The sequence below is a fragment of the Pagrus pagrus genome (genome assembly GCF_965226575.1).
Source record: "Pagrus pagrus genome assembly, chromosome: 8".
Taxonomy (NCBI): domain Eukaryota; kingdom Metazoa; phylum Chordata; class Actinopteri; order Spariformes; family Sparidae; genus Pagrus; species Pagrus pagrus.
In genome coordinates, this window is record NC_140192.1 from 19,621,303 (window position 1) to 19,638,664 (window position 17,362).

Below are 17,362 nucleotides of genomic sequence, written 5' to 3' on the forward strand. Positions count from 1 at the left end.
CGCTGCTCCTTCCCATACTAAAAAACTTTCTTTAACACCATTGTATGCTCAAGAATATCCAAAGGGACAATAAATAGTTTGAGGTGAATGCTTATTGAGGCAAATAACAACAAATATATTGATATACTGTGCTGAAAAAATATTTTGGACTGTATCTTCCAAACTACCTTTCACTGTGATGTTGGGTAGTATATAATAACAATTGCGAGAGCGCCTGCGCTCAATGCATAAACCTTGCTGTTAGCTGCTTTTTTAATTTCTTTTTTTTTTTTTTTTTCAAAGATTGGAATTGATTCATTCCTGTTTTAATATTTGTGTTGGGAGATGTGATTGTATTTATCATAAAATTGCACTATTCATCTGTCAAATCTGTGTGCTCATTCTTTGAATGTTGTCTACAAAGCCTTTCTGAATGTCTCAAGTTCTGTCCCATTTCCCCAAATTTAAGCCGTCATTTTGTTCAGGCACTATGTCAGACAGAATCGGGTCCTTGCTCTCTGCATTTTGAAACCGTAGCGGTGAGAAGACACCTAGCAGCAGCAGCAGCCGGGGAGAGAGGAGGAGGTAGGCATGGCATTGTTAAAAATGATTATATTTTCACTAAAAGTGTACCATAGTTAATTATGATGCTTTTTTAGGGTTGTGTGCCCGGTTAGAGCAAAAAGCGCGTTCTCACTGTGCCAATCAACGTATCGTATTGCTAACCGGTGCCATGAGTGACTAGCTTCTTGCCTTGCTAAGTGGCTAATGACAGTTAGAATGCTTAACCGACTCAGTTCACGAAACTGGGTCGTGTAGCTAATATTACTGTAATTTACTTTGCTTCCACCTTTAATGGACGTTCAGGTCTGGTATAAATATATTGAGAGTCGCCATGTCCAGCTGTTAGCTTGCATCATACATGCCTTACCAAGTTGGCCTGCATGGATAGGATTGTACCAGCATGAATATAATTTAGCTTGGTGTTTATACAAACATTGTATGACCACCAATTCGCCATTTTCATTTGTTTTAAAACAGGCCAGTGTGTTGTGAACCAGATAAACCTTGGCATGAGGTTGCTAGGTTGTCATTTCCTTGGATTAGTCACGTCTGATAGGAGAACATAATGCTACATTCAAAACTTGGGGATAGTACGTAAATATAAGACACGTACTCAAATACGGTTTTAAGCAACTTTCTGTTGAATGTGTGCTTGTTCCTGTCATCGACCAGTTTTGTGAGAATAAAATCCCTCGTTTAATGTTGAGGCGAGGCACAACAACTCGGTGATTAACAAGAACAAGTCAGGTGAACTGCTTTTGTTTTCATATGGCAGTACACAGTAAACGTGAAAAGTAGTTTGAGATTCACAAATTGTAACTATATAAAAACAAATACAAACCAGGCGCCTAACTTGTTATCCGCACGGACCAGGAAGTCATTTTGAGTGGTGTTTTATGATGATGTTATAATTAACGAATGTAGCCATGTTACAAAAATTGGCGTAGTGTAGACGTTGTACAGCGGTGGCGTCTTTCAGTGTAATGTCACATAGGGTATCTGGCAAATTATCAAGGTATCGCTCCACAGAAAAATAAACAAATAAATAAATAAAAATTGATAATCCACTTTGTGTAGCTGCTTGTCACCTTCAAGTCGTCTATGTTTGAGTTTTCCCACCGGTCGGGAATGCAGCGTGCGCCCTCCCTTAAAACTGAGCATGCGCATAACATGTTGTAAACAATGAGACTATTCCAGACCGTCTCAAGCTTTGTGTCTGTCCAACACTTTATCTGTGCAAAACTAACAGCGATTTCTCACAACTCCGCGTGTGTTAAATAAAAATGTTTCTCGGTAAGTATATGTGCACATTTGTTTCCAAATGTCATCACGCACACTTGGATTTTTATCGGCATCATCACCTCGAAGACGTATCAAATTTGTTACGTTACAGCTCGAAAACCCACCTCGAATGGCATACTTGGGCGTGACAGCATGCGATGAACCGACTAATAATGTCTTAATTTACCCAGTTTTCTACGTATTTGTGATCGTTAACATTCCTGCGCGAACTGTGTGCTTTACTCTGCCAGTTTAGATTTTCATCGGAGCAGTTTCCCTCATGCTAGCTTTGTCAAGCACACTCCCCGGCTGCTAAAGCTGACTTGTTGGTTAGCAAGCTAGCTAGCAGGTGCTAGTCTCACATTAGTGGGGTTTGGTTCGGATAAACTGTAATATGTCGAGTTAGTAATATGGGTGTATGGAAATGAAGTTGTACTGGCTTTATTGCATCGCAGGGACTCGTAGTTGTGAAAGACTTTATTGCCATTGAGCAAGCGAGAGCTGTGTAAAAGATTTGTGTAGCCTTCCTGGAAATACTGTATTTGGCATTGAAGGGCAAGTGTTCACTCACTGGTACAATCAGTCTGTTTTATATTTTGGACTGTGTGGCAGCTTGTTGTAGCATAAAAATAATGGATGGCATTTAAGATATGATCACGCAGAACAACTTGGATTGCTAATTATGGGAATTATAATGAAAGGTAAAAACCTACTAAGATTGCTTTGTAATATAATGTATGGTTTCACCAATGTTTTGGTGACTGTGCTAATATTAGTTTTATGACCTTCTCCAGTGTACACTAAATAACACTAAAGCTAAATTAAGTTATGTGTTCAGACTGTCAGGCAATTTGTAAAATTAAATGTTTTTTTTTTTCTGAATTTACGGTTTTATTTGTGAGCAATGGTAGTATGGACGAGACAAAAACACATCAAAAACAAGAAGACCTTTCTGATACTCACCTTTCATCTTGTCTAAACATTTATTAGTCTACCTGGAAGGAACTATATATTTTTTTTTTGATTGGCATTCACAAGTATTGAAGAAATCATCCTGGAATAAATCTGACTCTGTAGCTTTGTTAAAGTATTAATTGTGAGGAAAAAAATTGAAATTATGATTCTTGATGTTTGGAGTAGTAGTGGAACACTACAAAGAGACTAATGCCAAGTGTCACATTTTTCTACATCAGGGTTGTTTTGTTTACTGACAACTGCTGGTCATGATTGCTGAAGTGTAATGTGTTCTGTGTTGTAGGGAGCTGAAGCATGGAGGCGGTTCTGAGCAGGCTGAGGGGGCTAAGTGCTGACGAACTGCGCGAGGAGTTTGCCCGAGCAGGCGTCAAGTGCGGCCCCATCACATCTACCACCCGAGCCACCTTTGAGAGGAAGTTAGCTCGAGTCCTGGCTGGACCCGAGAGCAGTGCCACTGAATCGGACAGCAGCTCATCACCAGGCGTCTTGGGCAGTGCGGCCGCCGTTGCTGATCATGCCAAACCTGTGTCATGTGCCACCTTAGCAGTTGCACCAAATACTGCTGCAAGCAGCAAGCCCACTGAGACTGCAAGTGAGGAGTTGGACTTTGGCTACGGTGTAGGTCTCAACCCACCAGAGGAAGAGGAGATCTCAGTAAAGACGTCTTCACATAGCTCAGCTGAATGCAGTAACTCTCAATTCAAAACAGAAACCCCTTCAAAGCCGGCACAAGTGTCTCCAACCTTTTATTATGGAGTATGTCCACTGTGGGATGATGTTTTGGCTAGAAATGGTAAGAGACTCATTTTGTTTTTGTGTGGTGTCATACAGACTTCAGTGTTACATACTGAAGGTTTGCAAAAGTTACATCTCACCTTAGGGTTAGAGTATTAAAAAATATTTTATATATATTTTAGCCTAATGTGTAAATTCTTCCTTTAGAAAAAATACGCAACCACTGTGAACACTATTGTCTTTTGTAGGTGAAACTTTTGGCTTTAAACCACTGACAGGTGAAGTAAACAACATTGATCATCTCTCGGCATATGCAATGTTAAGCTGGGCAACCTTGGGTCCTGGCATTCATCCACATGAATGCCAGTTCTTTGGCATGTAACGCCCCCCTAAAACCACATGGCAGAACAAGTCTGATCCATGGAGCCCTCACCTTGCCAGCCACAGGAACCATATCAGCCACAACGTAAAAAAAAAAACCACTGACACCAATCAGTCATATCGTTAAAACGTTGTTTTGGTTGTTGGGTGTCGGTGGTTTTAATTTTTTGGCAGATTGGTGTATACTGACTTGAGGCTAAAGTCCACCTTTAACGGTTACCATGTTGCTTGTTTGTTTATTCGTGATATCTACTATGTTGTCCACTTTCTGTATTTGTTTTGGAGAGATAGTTCCCATAAACAAATAAGAAACTGAGGTTGATGTAGTCTGACATCCACATTTATTTGTTGAGTGGATGAAAATGTGTTGCTATTTCTTTGGTTCTAAGTACCAGGGCATTTGAACTGCCTGACTACTCTGGAATAGAGTATTGATCACATTAATCTTGAGCAACCACGAAAATCAATGCTGGTAATGTTAATCTGACAGGGCAGGCTTTTATTGCAACTCATCCTCATCAGAATATGACTTGACAAGCTGACCTGATAGAAAAGTAAAGAACGCAAAAAAATCCTTCAAACAACAGTTAAAAAGCCACATTTACAAACTGTAATGTATGAAACAAGAAACATCGGGTGCTCATCATCAAATTGAAAATGGAAAAAAGATGATTGACCCAAAGAGTGTTTTTTTTTTTTTTTGTCTGTAGAGAGAGCACATGTCTACACAGATAAGAAAGATGCCCTTCAAGCTGTAAAGATGATGAAGGGCGCCCGCTTCAAAGCCTTTCCCCACCGCGAGGATGCGGAGAAGTTTGCTAAGGGGATCTGTGACTATTTCCCCTCTCCCAACAAATCTACACCTTGTGTATCTCCTGTCAAACCAGGCCTCATTAGTAAAGGTAAGTAGTTACGACGTAGATGCAGAGCTCTCAGTAAAACAGCCCTCTGTTATGTATTTTATTAGAAGTCTAATCTAGGTCTCATCAAGGCATGGCACACTGATCTTTTGGGTCAGTGCTCTCAGTAACATGCACAATAGAGGACTGCAGGCTTAAAACGGAAGTGAATTGTTTCCTGTTGATATAACGCTCTCTCTATTATTAAATTTCCATCACTTTGCAGTTTCTTCTTTTTTGCATCTTTCTCCTGCCTTTAATTCAAGTGCTGATCATTGTAATGATGATCCCTCCTAGCTTTGTCAGGTGCAATAGTGTCTGAGATGTCATCTGACAAACATAAAAAAAAAAACTGATGTACAGGGCACACCAGCCTTGAACAGTATTTGGACTTCCTGTGCCTGTCCTTCACTCTCTTCTCCCTCCCCACACCAGACAACATGGAGGTTGATACCATCAACCGGGAGCGGGCCAACAGTTTCAAGAGCCCACGCACACAGGATCTGACCGCCAAACTGAGGAAAGCTGTGGAGAAGGGCGACGAGGTGGCCTTCAGCGAGCTGGTGTGGAACAATCCACGCTATCTCATTGGCTCAGGTGATAACCCCACCATTGTGCAGGTGAGGACAAGTTACTTCCTTGGTGTTCTCAGTCTCATCTGTTTATTGCAACTTTCTGAACCAGTTTCCTAAACATAGACTGAATAAAAGATAGCATCATTGTTTGAGCTTGTTGTTGTAGTACTGTTGTAGTTTCTCAAACTCTTTGAGATTTATAAAGATGCATTGCCTTATTCGGAATGTTGTCATTTGTTGATACGTAAATATCTTTTCCATATCTGCACCAACCTCACAGCTAATGTCCTTGTCAAGCTTGCAGTTGCTAAAATGAATAAAAAAATGACTTGATTTTTATGTGTAATGAATATTGCCTCTCTTACCTTTTTTTTGTCTTAAATCCAAAGCATTACATCAGTCTTTGGAAGTTGATATAAAAACTTTAAATTTGATGACACTGTTAAATAAATACCAAACATTTTCTGAGACCCTGGGGTTTAAAAATGAAATAAATGTAACTTCAGCAGGTGACTGTAAGGTCATATGCTGCTTTTGGACAAAATTATCCTTTCCTGTTGACAGGAGATTAAAGAGGATTATGTCCTGATCCATACAGTTGTTTGTTGTTTTGTTTGGTTAGGAGGGCTGCCGGTACAACGTAATGCATGTGGCAGCCAAGGAGAACCAGGCTGGAGTCGCCCAGCTGCTGCTTGACACCTTGGAGAACCCTGAGTTTATGCGCCTCATGTACCCAGACGACCAGGAAGTAATGCTGCAGAAACGTATCCGCTACATTGTAGATCTTTACCTCAACACTCCAGATAAGGCTGTAAGTTCTTACCATACGGGCGAAACCAGATTTAAAATAGAAGTTAATGGGCCGTCTTGTCATATTGTATGTTGCTTTGTTTGTATGTATATTACAGGGCTTTGAAACACCACTCCACTTTGCCTGTAAGTTTGGGTGCCCAGACGTGGTCAATGTCCTGTGCTCGCATCCTGACATCGATAAGAACTGTAAGAACAAGGATGGCCAGAAGCCTTGTGATGTAAGGAGTTTTATTTTTTACCCTTATTTAACCCAGTAACATGCACACCGAGTAAGAAAAACAACATTGTTGTTGCTGTGTGTTATTAAGTAGAAAGTATTCTGGTGTACTGCACAATACTGCTGAACACTGACATCCTGGCAGTAGTTGCTGAGGGGAGGTACAGTTTGGTACTCAGGTTTTGAAGCCGTGACCTTTTAGCTTGCTTTTTAAATCTTTTGGCAACAATCACTCATTGCACATAGAGGGCTAAACATAGATGAGCATGAGCAAATTCTTTCCCCTGCTAATCCAGCAGCAGTTGTATGTTGTCAGCTGTACATATATCCACAGTTGTTCTTTTTTTTCTTTTCACAGCTTATTTGTAGCAGAAAAAACAAAACCCAAGAGGTGAAGCAGAAGATAAGTGACTATTTAGAGGGTAAGGACACAGACATTTCTTAAACATTACAGTTTTTTGTTCATATCCTCTCCTGTTTTCTGAAGGACACATGCGAGTGACATTTAGTAACACTCACACACACAGAGCTGGTTCAACAGAAGCAGTATGTTACATCACGTCATTTGGATTTGACTATGCCACCTCAGTCTTGCTGTTTTCTCTTTATGTCCTGTTTGTTATGTGGTGGCTGATATTAGCAATTAGAAAACATCATTAGCAGGTAGGGGTGTCACGACTTTGGTTCTCAATCGAAAGTTGATCCAAATGAGCTCTCAGTTTTGATCATCAAAAGCGTCTCAGATCTTTTATTGATTTGCATGTGGGAAGAGGGTTTACTCGGGACGGATTTGAGAAACCGAGCTTTGTAACAAACTGAAACCCTCATTGTTCTGTAAAGTGCTGTGGATAAACGTCATGTCTATGGAACATGTTATCTAAACATGAAATTGTCCCTTGGCTCACAGATCGCTGCTATATCCCTTTGCTGAGGGCATCTGACAACACCACTCAGCCCATCATTGGTGCTCTGTGGTCACCTGAGTCCTCAGAAAGTCTCTCGCTGACCCAGCTGCATGCAAGAAGCCCTATGGATCCCCTGATGACTGTCACAGCCTTCGCTGGCCCATTGAGCCCTTCTAAAGCAAGTTATTTTTCAGATTACCGGTCTGTGCTAACTCAAGTCCATCACGGCATTATTAAAAACATTGATTGACCATTTATCGCCTTGTCCTGTAGGCAGATGATTTTCGACGGTCCTGGAAAACACCACCCAGAGAGCGGGCGGATCATTTCCACCACATTCTTAAGTCAGATCCTGATCGTGGGGCAGAGAGGGTGGGCAGGTACGTCCAAAACATAACTTCTCATTGTTTTCATTGCTTTCTAAATGTATTATCAAAAATATGAAGGGTGACGCAACTAGGCTTGATGCTGCCAACTGTAATGTATGAAGCTAATATACAAGCAGAATAATGTCTTTGGGGATTATAGACCTGTCAGGCCATGTACTGCACACCCTGCATACAAACCTGGTTCTTGCTTTGGTAAATGTCATCTCCTCTCTGACTCCAATACACAGTATAAACCATCCATTGATATAAACGGAGTGGACAAAACTGTAGTCCCCAAAATGACCATACAAGTGTTTGTTTGTTTCTTTATTTGTAAATTGGCAACAAATACAGAAACAGGGCTGAATTAAATGAGCAATAATGTGAATGATAATTCATCCTTGATCTACAGACAACTGGCTCATGTGATGGGCCACCCGTGGGCTGAGTACTGGGACTTTCTGGATAGTTTTGTGGATCTGTCTTCGAGTGAGGGGCTGCGCAAGCTGGAAGAGTACCTTAGCAAGAAGGATTTCAGCCCACTGGCTCATGAAGAGGCTGGGGAGAATGAGGCCAGCAACAGGTTCAAAACCCCCTCTCCAGGTAACTTCACCTGCTCTATATCAGGGAGGCTGCAAGTCCTGAAATAACAAATGAGCTGCGCACATTCAATGTACATTCATTAATTCTTCCAGATTCATTTAATTAATTATATCAATTACTTGTTGATTGACATTGTAGTTTAATTAGTGTATTGTTCTCAGATAAAGCCTCTTGTCAGACATGAAATAGACAAAGGCTCTTTCAAAGCTACATCATCTCTTGCAATGAAGAATTACATAAAAAATACACTGTAATAATTAATTCCTGGCTGCAGGCAAGCCCAAAAAGTTCTGCAACTCCATCTCTGTTGGTGCCTTCCTGGACGAGGGTGATGACATCAGCCTCGAGGAGATGAAGAACCGACAGAACGCAGCACTCACCAGCATCACCTCCTCTGCTGCATCCAAGGACGGCCTGAAGGGAGCAGTGGGGGGCCGCGAGTTCCACATCCTGCCCATCGCACTGCACCACCGCGGGGCGGACTTGATCGAGACAGCGGCCGAGCAGGACCTGCTGTGCTGCTGCGATGATGGACTGCTGTCGCCCGGCATCGTCTGCAAAAATGGGGTGTGCTCCTCTTCCAGAGACAGGACTCACAATGGCGACAAGGTGGCCCCTCGCACCTCCCCATCCTCATCCTCTTGCCTGCTGTCGCCCATCTCCAACCTCATGGTGGAGTTTGAGCGCATGTCACTGCAAGAGCCACTGGACAGCCCCGCCAGCTGCAGAGAGAGGAGGAGCAGTGGCGGGAGCCGGCACAGGGAGGCCAGAGACTCCTACGGCTCCTCCTCGGCCACAGACCTGAACTCCGGGCTGAACCGCCTGTCTCTCGGTCATAGCAGTCAGGACGGTGAAACCGTGGAGGGGCCAGGCTGGAGAACAGGGGGAGGAGGGGCAGAGGAGAGGCGCAGCAGCGGGAGCTCAGAGGAGTTCTTTGAAGCAGAGGAGAGTCTGGAGGTGCTGGGCAGGACTAGGGGGTCAGTATCAGGGGGCCGCAACTTCTGTGCTAGGTCCAAGTCATGGGACCATGGGGGGAGGGACCTGAGCAGCTCAGGGTCCTCTGGGTCCTCCTACAAGTCCTTGGAGAACTCCAATGAGTTCCTACCCAGGACCCCACCGCACATGAGAAGAGGACTTTTCATTGAAGGGTGAGTCACACTGGTGTCTCTGCAGAAGGCGTAAAAGAAGTGTTGTATGTTGAAAGAACTTTTGGCTACTCAAATAACAAAATGCCCCTGATATTGTTTTACTAGATATCGCGTCACAATCTTTAGACTTGATATTCCAATTAGAAACAAGTAGCGAGACCTGTCTGGTATATTTCAAGTCTAGAAAAGTTTGACTGCATTTGGGGAAATGTGACTGGCAGCTAGTTCCAAAAAGGTTTGATCCCCCAACCTGTGACGTACAATGACAATTATATATGATAATCATACAATAGATTAATCCTGTGTGTTTTTACAGGGATACTCCGACCAAGTTGGACAGAGAGGTCCTGTCAGCAATAGAAAGCATAGATGTCGATCCCCAGAAATTTCCCAGCATTCAGAAGTGGAAGAGCACAATGACGTCGTTCTCTGCATCAGACATGCACAGGTTAGTAGGCCCAGCTGACATTTTATTGCAATGCATATTTTCTCTATTGTTGTTCTACTGATTCCACTTTGTGTTTATGATGCTGCCCTGGCCTAGAAATGTAGGTCTTTGGTCTCAGTTCCTGATTAAACCAGATTATCAGATTAAAGGCTAAACACTGTAATTCTTAGTTATTGTGTGGGGAAACAATTCAGTTTGAGTTCATTTTGTCAAAGAAATTCATGGCCTCTGCTGCTGAACCATGATATCATTGACTGCATTTTTATGTGTAAAGTCTTCCACATACTGGCACGTTGGATATACTGTATGCTTTATGCACACCCTCAAAATCAGAAGCAATGAAACATTATTCCAAAGCAAAGGCATTCCTCGACATAAAGGCATCATTTTAAAGTATCCACTGAGGTTCTTCATATAGTCTTCCTGCACCAGAATGAAATGATTTTGCTAAAATAGTAAGTAAATAACGGATGGATGATACTGACTGCCTTGAAAGAAATATTTCACGTATTTAAAGTTGTATACTAAATGACAAAAAAGAGGAGTAGAAATGGTTAGTACAACAGAAGTTCAAGAGAGATGTCTGGTGTGGAGAGGGTTTTTTCAGCTTTTGGCGCAAGAAGAGTGTTTTGCTCAGAGAATACATATGAAAAGACAAACAATCATGAAAAGGTTTGTTCTCTTCAGGCTTTTCAAGAAGTTGTCAGGTGCATATAGACAAAATCAACAGTCCCATCTCTTGTGTCTGCACAAGTGCAAAAAGTACCTGTTTATTTCATGTGCAAAAGGTGATAAAATGTGAAAAAAAGTTAACTAAATGTCATAGGACATAATAATGGCACCAGAATGTGAGGTCTTTCAGGTTACAGAATGACTGTGCACCACTTTGCACTTTTGTCCTATGGGACTGTAAAATCTGTACTAATTGTACCTTTTCAGTAATATTAGCAAAGGACCTATACAGTGAATGTAACCACTGACTGGTGTTGATGTTTGTTGTCTAGCTGGCCCAGCCCTGCGGTGGTAAAACCACGACTCAGGATGCCGCATCAGACTCCTGGCTCCCCGGTCAGCAGCCTGATGTCTCCCAGCGGCCGCTTCAGTCCTGCCCGGCACGCCGCCTCACCAGACTTCAGCCCCAGCCGTTACAGCCCTGCCAATGCTAGCTACATCCAGCGCATCCGCCTCAAGCACTTGAACGAGCCGCCAGTCTAACTGCCCACTCCTTCCCTGTCTCCCACCACTTACGGCCATACCCTCTCAAAGCCCTAACCCCACCCCACACCCTTCCCACTACTGCACCAAGGTGGCTACACCAGAGCTCAGAAACCACACACCTAACAGAAATATGCACAAGTGTCTGGAAGATTTGTATTAATGGTGTATGGTACTACTCCTATGTAATACAGAAATCCTCATCACGTTGGGTTGTGATGTACACTCAAGACTTTAAAAAGGAAAAAAAGAAACCTTGATAATTTATGTACTGTATGGGTGTGGACCATGTTGAATTGACGGTAATGTTATTTGTGGCAAGTGTGAAGCACCTGTATCATAGCCTGAGTCAACTTTTTTGAATATCGTGAGTACAAGCCGCACTCCCCAAAGTTAGGTCATCACGAAAACCTTAGTGTGGAATCCTCAACAGGATCCTGTCACTGAAGATGTTTTTAAAAAAAGTAAAATGTCAATATTTTAAAAATTATTTTTTGTATGTTGGTCAGTAGCACAAAATTTAAATGTTTTTATTAATGGTGTTAAAACCGACTGCCATTTCCTATGTTTTCCTCAGTTCAGGAATTGCCTTAATTTTCTGAAGTGATGGACCAGTTCTCTGTCAGTTTGGACACTCTCTCTAGCTCATACATAAAATATCTGGAAATGGCGACCTCACTGGCTGCGTCAGTCACAGATGATTACGGCAAACATGAGAAAAACTGATAAGAATGAGAGCTTCCATGTTTTTATTTTGTTCTTTAATAAATGCATACATTTTCCATCTTTTCTCGGTGGTTCCTGGACATGTCTTGACTTTTCCTTTCTGCCACTACTGGCGGCCTTAGACTGTGCAATTTTTTTATTTTTTCTCGGATATCTCATTCTTTCACGAGCATCTCCCACAGTGTGAGTATGAATGATGAAACATACCCATCACATATTTCAAATTTGTCTTGTCTGGGGCTTAACTTTAAATTTGCCCAGCCGGAGAATACCTTAAAGCTGTATTGAGCGACTTTCGACCACTAGGGGGCAGAATGACTCCAAAACTAACTCAACAGTAACACAACCCTGATATAGTTCCAGCTATCGTATTATAACTTATGATGGCCATCTTGTTAACAAAAACCTGCCTTATGCTTGCAGAGAACTCAACTGATTAGCTGAACGCTGTAAGAGTTGAGTGTTGATTCCCAGTGGGATCGGCAGAACTTGTAACCCTTTTCACATTACAGGAAGTAGTTTGATTCAGTGTTAATTTCAAAAACTAGCGCTTAATAGAGCTTTAATGCCCAAAGTTATGTCATGAACCTCTTAGGTATTCAGATCGGCTTACAGTTAACTCATGTACACAGGGCGGGTTTTGCAGTTCTCTAACCCAAAACATGGTGGAACGTGAATATGCAAAAATCTGCTGTATCCTAATTATTTGTAACTTCGGGTTAAATTCACCGCTGTATGAGGGCTTATCTATGTCTAGGACGAAAAAAAGCCAATCATTCTGAATATTCAGATTGCCACTCTACTTAGGTCGAGAGAAACAAGTGTTCTGAATGTAAATTTTTTTGTGAACTAAACCTTTATCCGAGAGCACAAACTACTTCACTGAGAAGATTGTATTGTCATCCTTGTGCTCTCAGGTGACAACAGATCTAATTCTGGTCTCTGAATGTTTATGAATGTGGAACTTTGCAAAAATGCACCTAAAAAACTTAAAACATGCTTCTTGTGCTTTTAGCATTCTGTGCTTTATTAAAAAAAAAAAAACTTTCATGGTGAATTCTCTTTCTGTATGTCTAGACCTCATTTGCTTTCAACTAATCAATAAAACATCACTCCTACTTTACTGCCAATGTGTCTTTTTTGTTTGTTTGAGATATTTCAATTTATTTCAGGAAAGAAACGTGACTGAAACAGACATTCAGCATTTTCTTTTATTTACTACAGCTGCACCATACAACACATAATCCTCACTTCAACTTACTGTAATGAAATGTAAAGCAGAGAGCAACATTTGCATTTACAGCAGCGATACAAATACTCCTTTTTTTTTTTTTGGTTTAAAAATCAGTCGTTTGTGTAAAAATCCCATTACATTCAGGAGGAGTTGCTATGCAGCTCTGAATCAGTTCTGCTGGCGTTCTATGGCACGGAAGTAATCACAACCACAGAGTCTCTCGTTACATTATGGTAATTCAATTACAAAACAATAACAGTAATTTTCAAGACACTTAAGGAGAAAACTGAGCTTTGACCCTGCGACCAAATGACATGGGCATCGGACTGAGTCCCTGAAAACCTGCAGCGTGTCAGGCCATCAGGTCCGTGTTAGCTTGTCCGGGGGCATGAATCCTGAATCACCCAGAGTTCTGAGGGCCACCCTGCCGCTAGGGCGGATGGTGAGCCACGTGATGCTGCCGTTGTTCAAACCCATCCGTAACCAGCCCTCTGGAGGAAACTGCAGAGCCCTGAGAGAACAAAAGAAAGATATGAGTAGCTGCGACGAGCATCTGGAGCTAGTGTACCTTTACAGGGCACTTCTTTAACAAATCATTTGATTTGTGTGTGACATTATACAGCGAGTAGTCTTTTGACGGACTTCTAACTCTTTTCATGACTGACTACATGTACTTTAAGTCCCTTTTAATCACATGCACAGAAAAGCAGTCATCAAGGTTCTATGGAGCAGCTAGAATATTTACATTAACAGGATTTTGTTAAGGATCCCATTAAGAGCACAATGAGACATGAAGCACATATTCAATAAAAAAAAAATCTTATGAAAAACAGTTGCCGCATAGTTGTAAACACAATGGTTTGCAAAGCAAGAAGGCCACACTCTGGCCTCGGCCGAAGTGCGACCACCGAGACTGCCGGCGACACAAACCTGCAGACAAAATAACGGATGACATTGGCATGACACACGATGATCTCGAAGCTGTCCTCCTTCTGCTTGGGGTCAGCACGGTGGATGTAGCGGCGAAAGGCTGCCTCAATGCGAGCGCCGTCTTCGTGGTACTGCTGGAGGACGGTAGAGAGGTTGAAAGCCACCTTTGTCACATGGGAGGGTTCTGTTTGAACCCCCCAGTCAGTACAGAGTCAATACATGATACCGCTGTGCATTGTAGGGAATGTATGAAGAGTTTTCCTTCCAAAATGAGGCCAACTATTTGGAAAATGTTACTTCTCCTAAAAGGCCTAATCAGCTGTGAATCACAGACGGCTGAAAATTGTTGTGAACAGCTGCACTGCTCTCTGTGGGAAATATTAGTGGTTACATTCACATTAATGATTCAATTATGTTTTCGGAGTAAGCCATTACTGAGGAAAATGTTTACATGGGTTGTTTATGGGATTGTTACATGGATAATCCTGTTTCATGGTCTTGCAGCTACTATGTTCGGAGCTCCGCTTTTAGATGAAAGCTTTCCCAGATAAAAATTTAGCGACAATGAGTCTTTGCAGAAACAGTGTCCTGGTTACTTTAGATAACCCACAGACCTCACTGTCAACAGTTTTCTTTGTAACCACTTTGTGCTGAAGGTTGCTGGGTCCATGGATTATCCAGTGACCAGGACAGTGTTTATGGAAAGAAACACACTGAAGCAGTTGACTATTTTTTAAAGGCGTGATGAAAACTAAAACTACCTGCGTGGCTAGATATGATTTGGTTAAGTTTATCAGTTGGACAAACCAAACCTTTTATGTCCTCAAAAACAAAACAAGCTACCTACTCTCTATGCAGCAATAGCAATGAGTAAACTCTAATACGATTGCTCCTCAGCGACTTGAAACGCTGGCATTTTGGAAATGAACTCTTCCTACAGCCATTCCTGTGGCAATGCACTGATGTATTGGCTGATTTTGCAGCTGTAAGCCTAAACAAGCACTTGACAAGACGCCTGCACAGACATGTGGGGAGCAGGAAGTCACCTGAACAAGGATATGCAAATACAGAAATTGGGGCCTTGAGCCCACTCTCACCACAGCATCAGGCTTCCAGTGAGTGACCGGTGGAACAGGCTCGATGGGTGCACCCTCTCTCAGCAGATCACAGCTTAACAGGTCCACTCCTGGACCCGTATGACATTTGGTGTGAGGGAGAAAATGTTAATATGCAATTGTGATGTTCAGCATTTCTGCACCAGCTTTAAACAGAGATGTAAAGAAGGTAAGAAAAATAATACCTTAAAACTTAATTTCACGTGGTTGTCTTATGCTGATAATAAAAAGGTATCCTGTGAACTCCCTCAAAGAGCATTTTAAAACCCCAGTGTGACATCCATCTACTACCTGGAAGGTGTTTGCTGATGATATTTGCAGTCTCTGTAGCCCTGGCCATGCTTGAGTGGATCAGAATATCATACTTCAGTCCCAACGCTGCCAAACGCTGGCCCGTCAACTCAGCCTGCTCACGGCCTGGAAGTAGCGACACAATAGTCATTAGAAATGGCTGGTCTGTCAGAAACTGTCAGGGGAAAATGTGGGTATAACAACAGAGATTGTTACTTCAATAACTGCTGTCAGAGTGATACATGCATGCTGAAGTAACAGCACTGAAGCTTGATGCAAGCATCAGTATGTACTTGTGACTCCTGGTCAACTTTCAGGTGACTTAATGGGAAATAAAGGACCTAATGGAGTGAGGATCCTCTCCTTGTCGCTGTTTCCGCTCAGGTTGTACTGGGAGTGTCTGATGAGGAGGATGTTTCGTGTGGCTTTTGGTTTGCCGTTGTCCTGCTCAGAGCTGGGGTCCTCAGTTGCAGTTTCCTTCTTCTTCCCGTTAGACAGTGCAGATGGGTCTCTCCTTAACAGAGTTAAGACGAGGTCATCTTGAGATTAGAAGTTTAGGAGCTTTGTCTCACATGGTTAACTTGAGGGATGGGGAAACTGGATTAACACAACTAAGATTATGATCAGTATGATCATTTTATTCACACATCTCGTTATGAAGAACACTTCTAGTTTCCAAAACTATATTCATAGCTGACTATCATCTGATCTCGTCCAAAACAGAAATTCAATTTAGCAGGATATTAAAATTTGGTCAACCTCACCATGATCAACTTAACTTTAATCGTAGTGGATAGCCTGTTATTGAATTTAAAGTTAAAGGGGGAAAATGGAGGTCGGACAACAGGCAGTAATAGCTACGTTCAGATGATCAGTGAAGAGACAGCGCGTCTAGAGACACGTACTTATCCCAGTTGAAGTCCCAGGAGTGTCCAGTCGGGGCTGGTGTGTGGCTGGCAGGTGTCCACGCCGGCTGCGCAGCTTGTAGGACGGTGAATCTCGACCACCGACTGACCGCCTCCCCGCGCTGCTCGCCGAAGTAACCGCGGGAGTCGGCAGCGGCTGCCGCTAACACAACGACGGCAGAGCCTCCGGCGAAGCCACAAATAAGTTTTAAAGTTTTCCTGTACGACATCCTGCGAGAGGGAAAAACTACTGCTAGCTAATTAGCTGCGCTTAACTGCTCTACTCCGTTCTGCTGTTAACAAGGTGTGACGCTAGCCGCCTCACAGATGTATGGCTTAAATGCTAAATGGCGTATGACTGTCGACTCCACCGCCACCACGGGAAACAAAACACGCTTCTTTTGGTACAAATATCGACCGGGCGGCGGATCTTACCAGGAAACTAAAAACACTGTCGGCACAAGAGATAGCAAGCTAATCTGAGCAGTTCGCCACAAACATAACGGTGGCTCGGCGGGGCCAAAACAGCCGGCTTTCGCCTTTCGCATAAATCCCGACATGTACCACACGAGGGCGCTCTAATGCCTGAATTCACAGTAGTAACTACAGCGTAGACTCCGAAGTCCACTCAACATGCAGCATTTCAGTGGGGCCAACAGTATGAACAAAAACACAAATTAAAGCCGAATAAATCAACACATAATTTTAGTAAAATCCCATTTCTTATAAGACCTTCATGCCGCCCCTGCTTCTCTACATTTTACATTTTTACCATGTCTATTTTGGTGATAGATGACTGTAAATGGATTGGGTAAAGATATTTTAACAACTTAATTTTCAATTGAATAATGAATATCAGTATATATAAACCACACCGAATTTACAAGCTTAAATTGACCTTGTGTCAAAGCAGTTAAAGCTCTTTGATGCATGTGTGTATGCTTGTGTTCATGGAAAGCAACATTAAACCGCAGAATTGTAAATGAGGTTTGGTGCGGCGCGCTCTCCGCCGAAAGATCTCTGCACGTTTGGACCAGAGCTACCGGCAGGGTAGC

General features: G+C 42.5%; 2 protein-coding genes across 4 annotated transcripts; one reads left to right on the forward strand and one right to left on the reverse strand.

Moving 5' to 3' along the window:
• The first annotated feature begins 477 nt into the window (after positions 1-477).
• On the forward strand, positions 478-11,888 carry ankle2 (ankyrin repeat and LEM domain containing 2). 2 transcript variants are annotated; one of them, XM_084360598.1, is made up of 13 exons: positions 478-564; positions 3,083-3,592; positions 4,626-4,817; positions 5,250-5,434; positions 6,012-6,200; positions 6,298-6,420; positions 6,778-6,841; positions 7,327-7,506; positions 7,602-7,704; positions 8,105-8,295; positions 8,570-9,443; positions 9,760-9,891; positions 10,896-11,888. In XM_084360598.1, the coding sequence occupies exons 2-13, from the start codon at positions 3,094-3,096 to the stop codon at positions 11,104-11,106; spliced, it is 2,943 nt and encodes a 980-aa protein (XP_084216724.1). In that variant the 5' UTR covers positions 478-564; positions 3,083-3,093; the 3' UTR covers positions 11,107-11,888. The 2 variants fall into 2 exon arrangements, with proteins under 2 accessions (XP_084216724.1, XP_084216725.1); XM_084360599.1 differs by lacking the exon at positions 478-564 and adding an exon at positions 1,737-1,836.
• A 1,137-nt stretch (positions 11,889-13,025) lies between these two features.
• On the reverse strand, positions 13,026-16,831 carry pgam5 (PGAM family member 5, serine/threonine protein phosphatase, mitochondrial). 2 transcript variants are annotated; one of them, XM_084360601.1, is made up of 6 exons: positions 16,308-16,831; positions 15,744-15,916; positions 15,403-15,528; positions 15,094-15,182; positions 13,997-14,127; positions 13,026-13,577 (listed from the first exon to the last, which is right to left on the reverse strand). In XM_084360601.1, the coding sequence occupies exons 1-6, from the start codon at positions 16,535-16,537 to the stop codon at positions 13,427-13,429; spliced, it is 900 nt and encodes a 299-aa protein (XP_084216727.1). In that variant the 5' UTR covers positions 16,538-16,831; the 3' UTR covers positions 13,026-13,426. The 2 variants fall into 2 exon arrangements, with proteins under 2 accessions (XP_084216727.1, XP_084216726.1); XM_084360600.1 differs by having other exon boundaries at positions 13,997-14,130.
• Between the last annotated feature and the right edge of the window lie 531 nt (positions 16,832-17,362).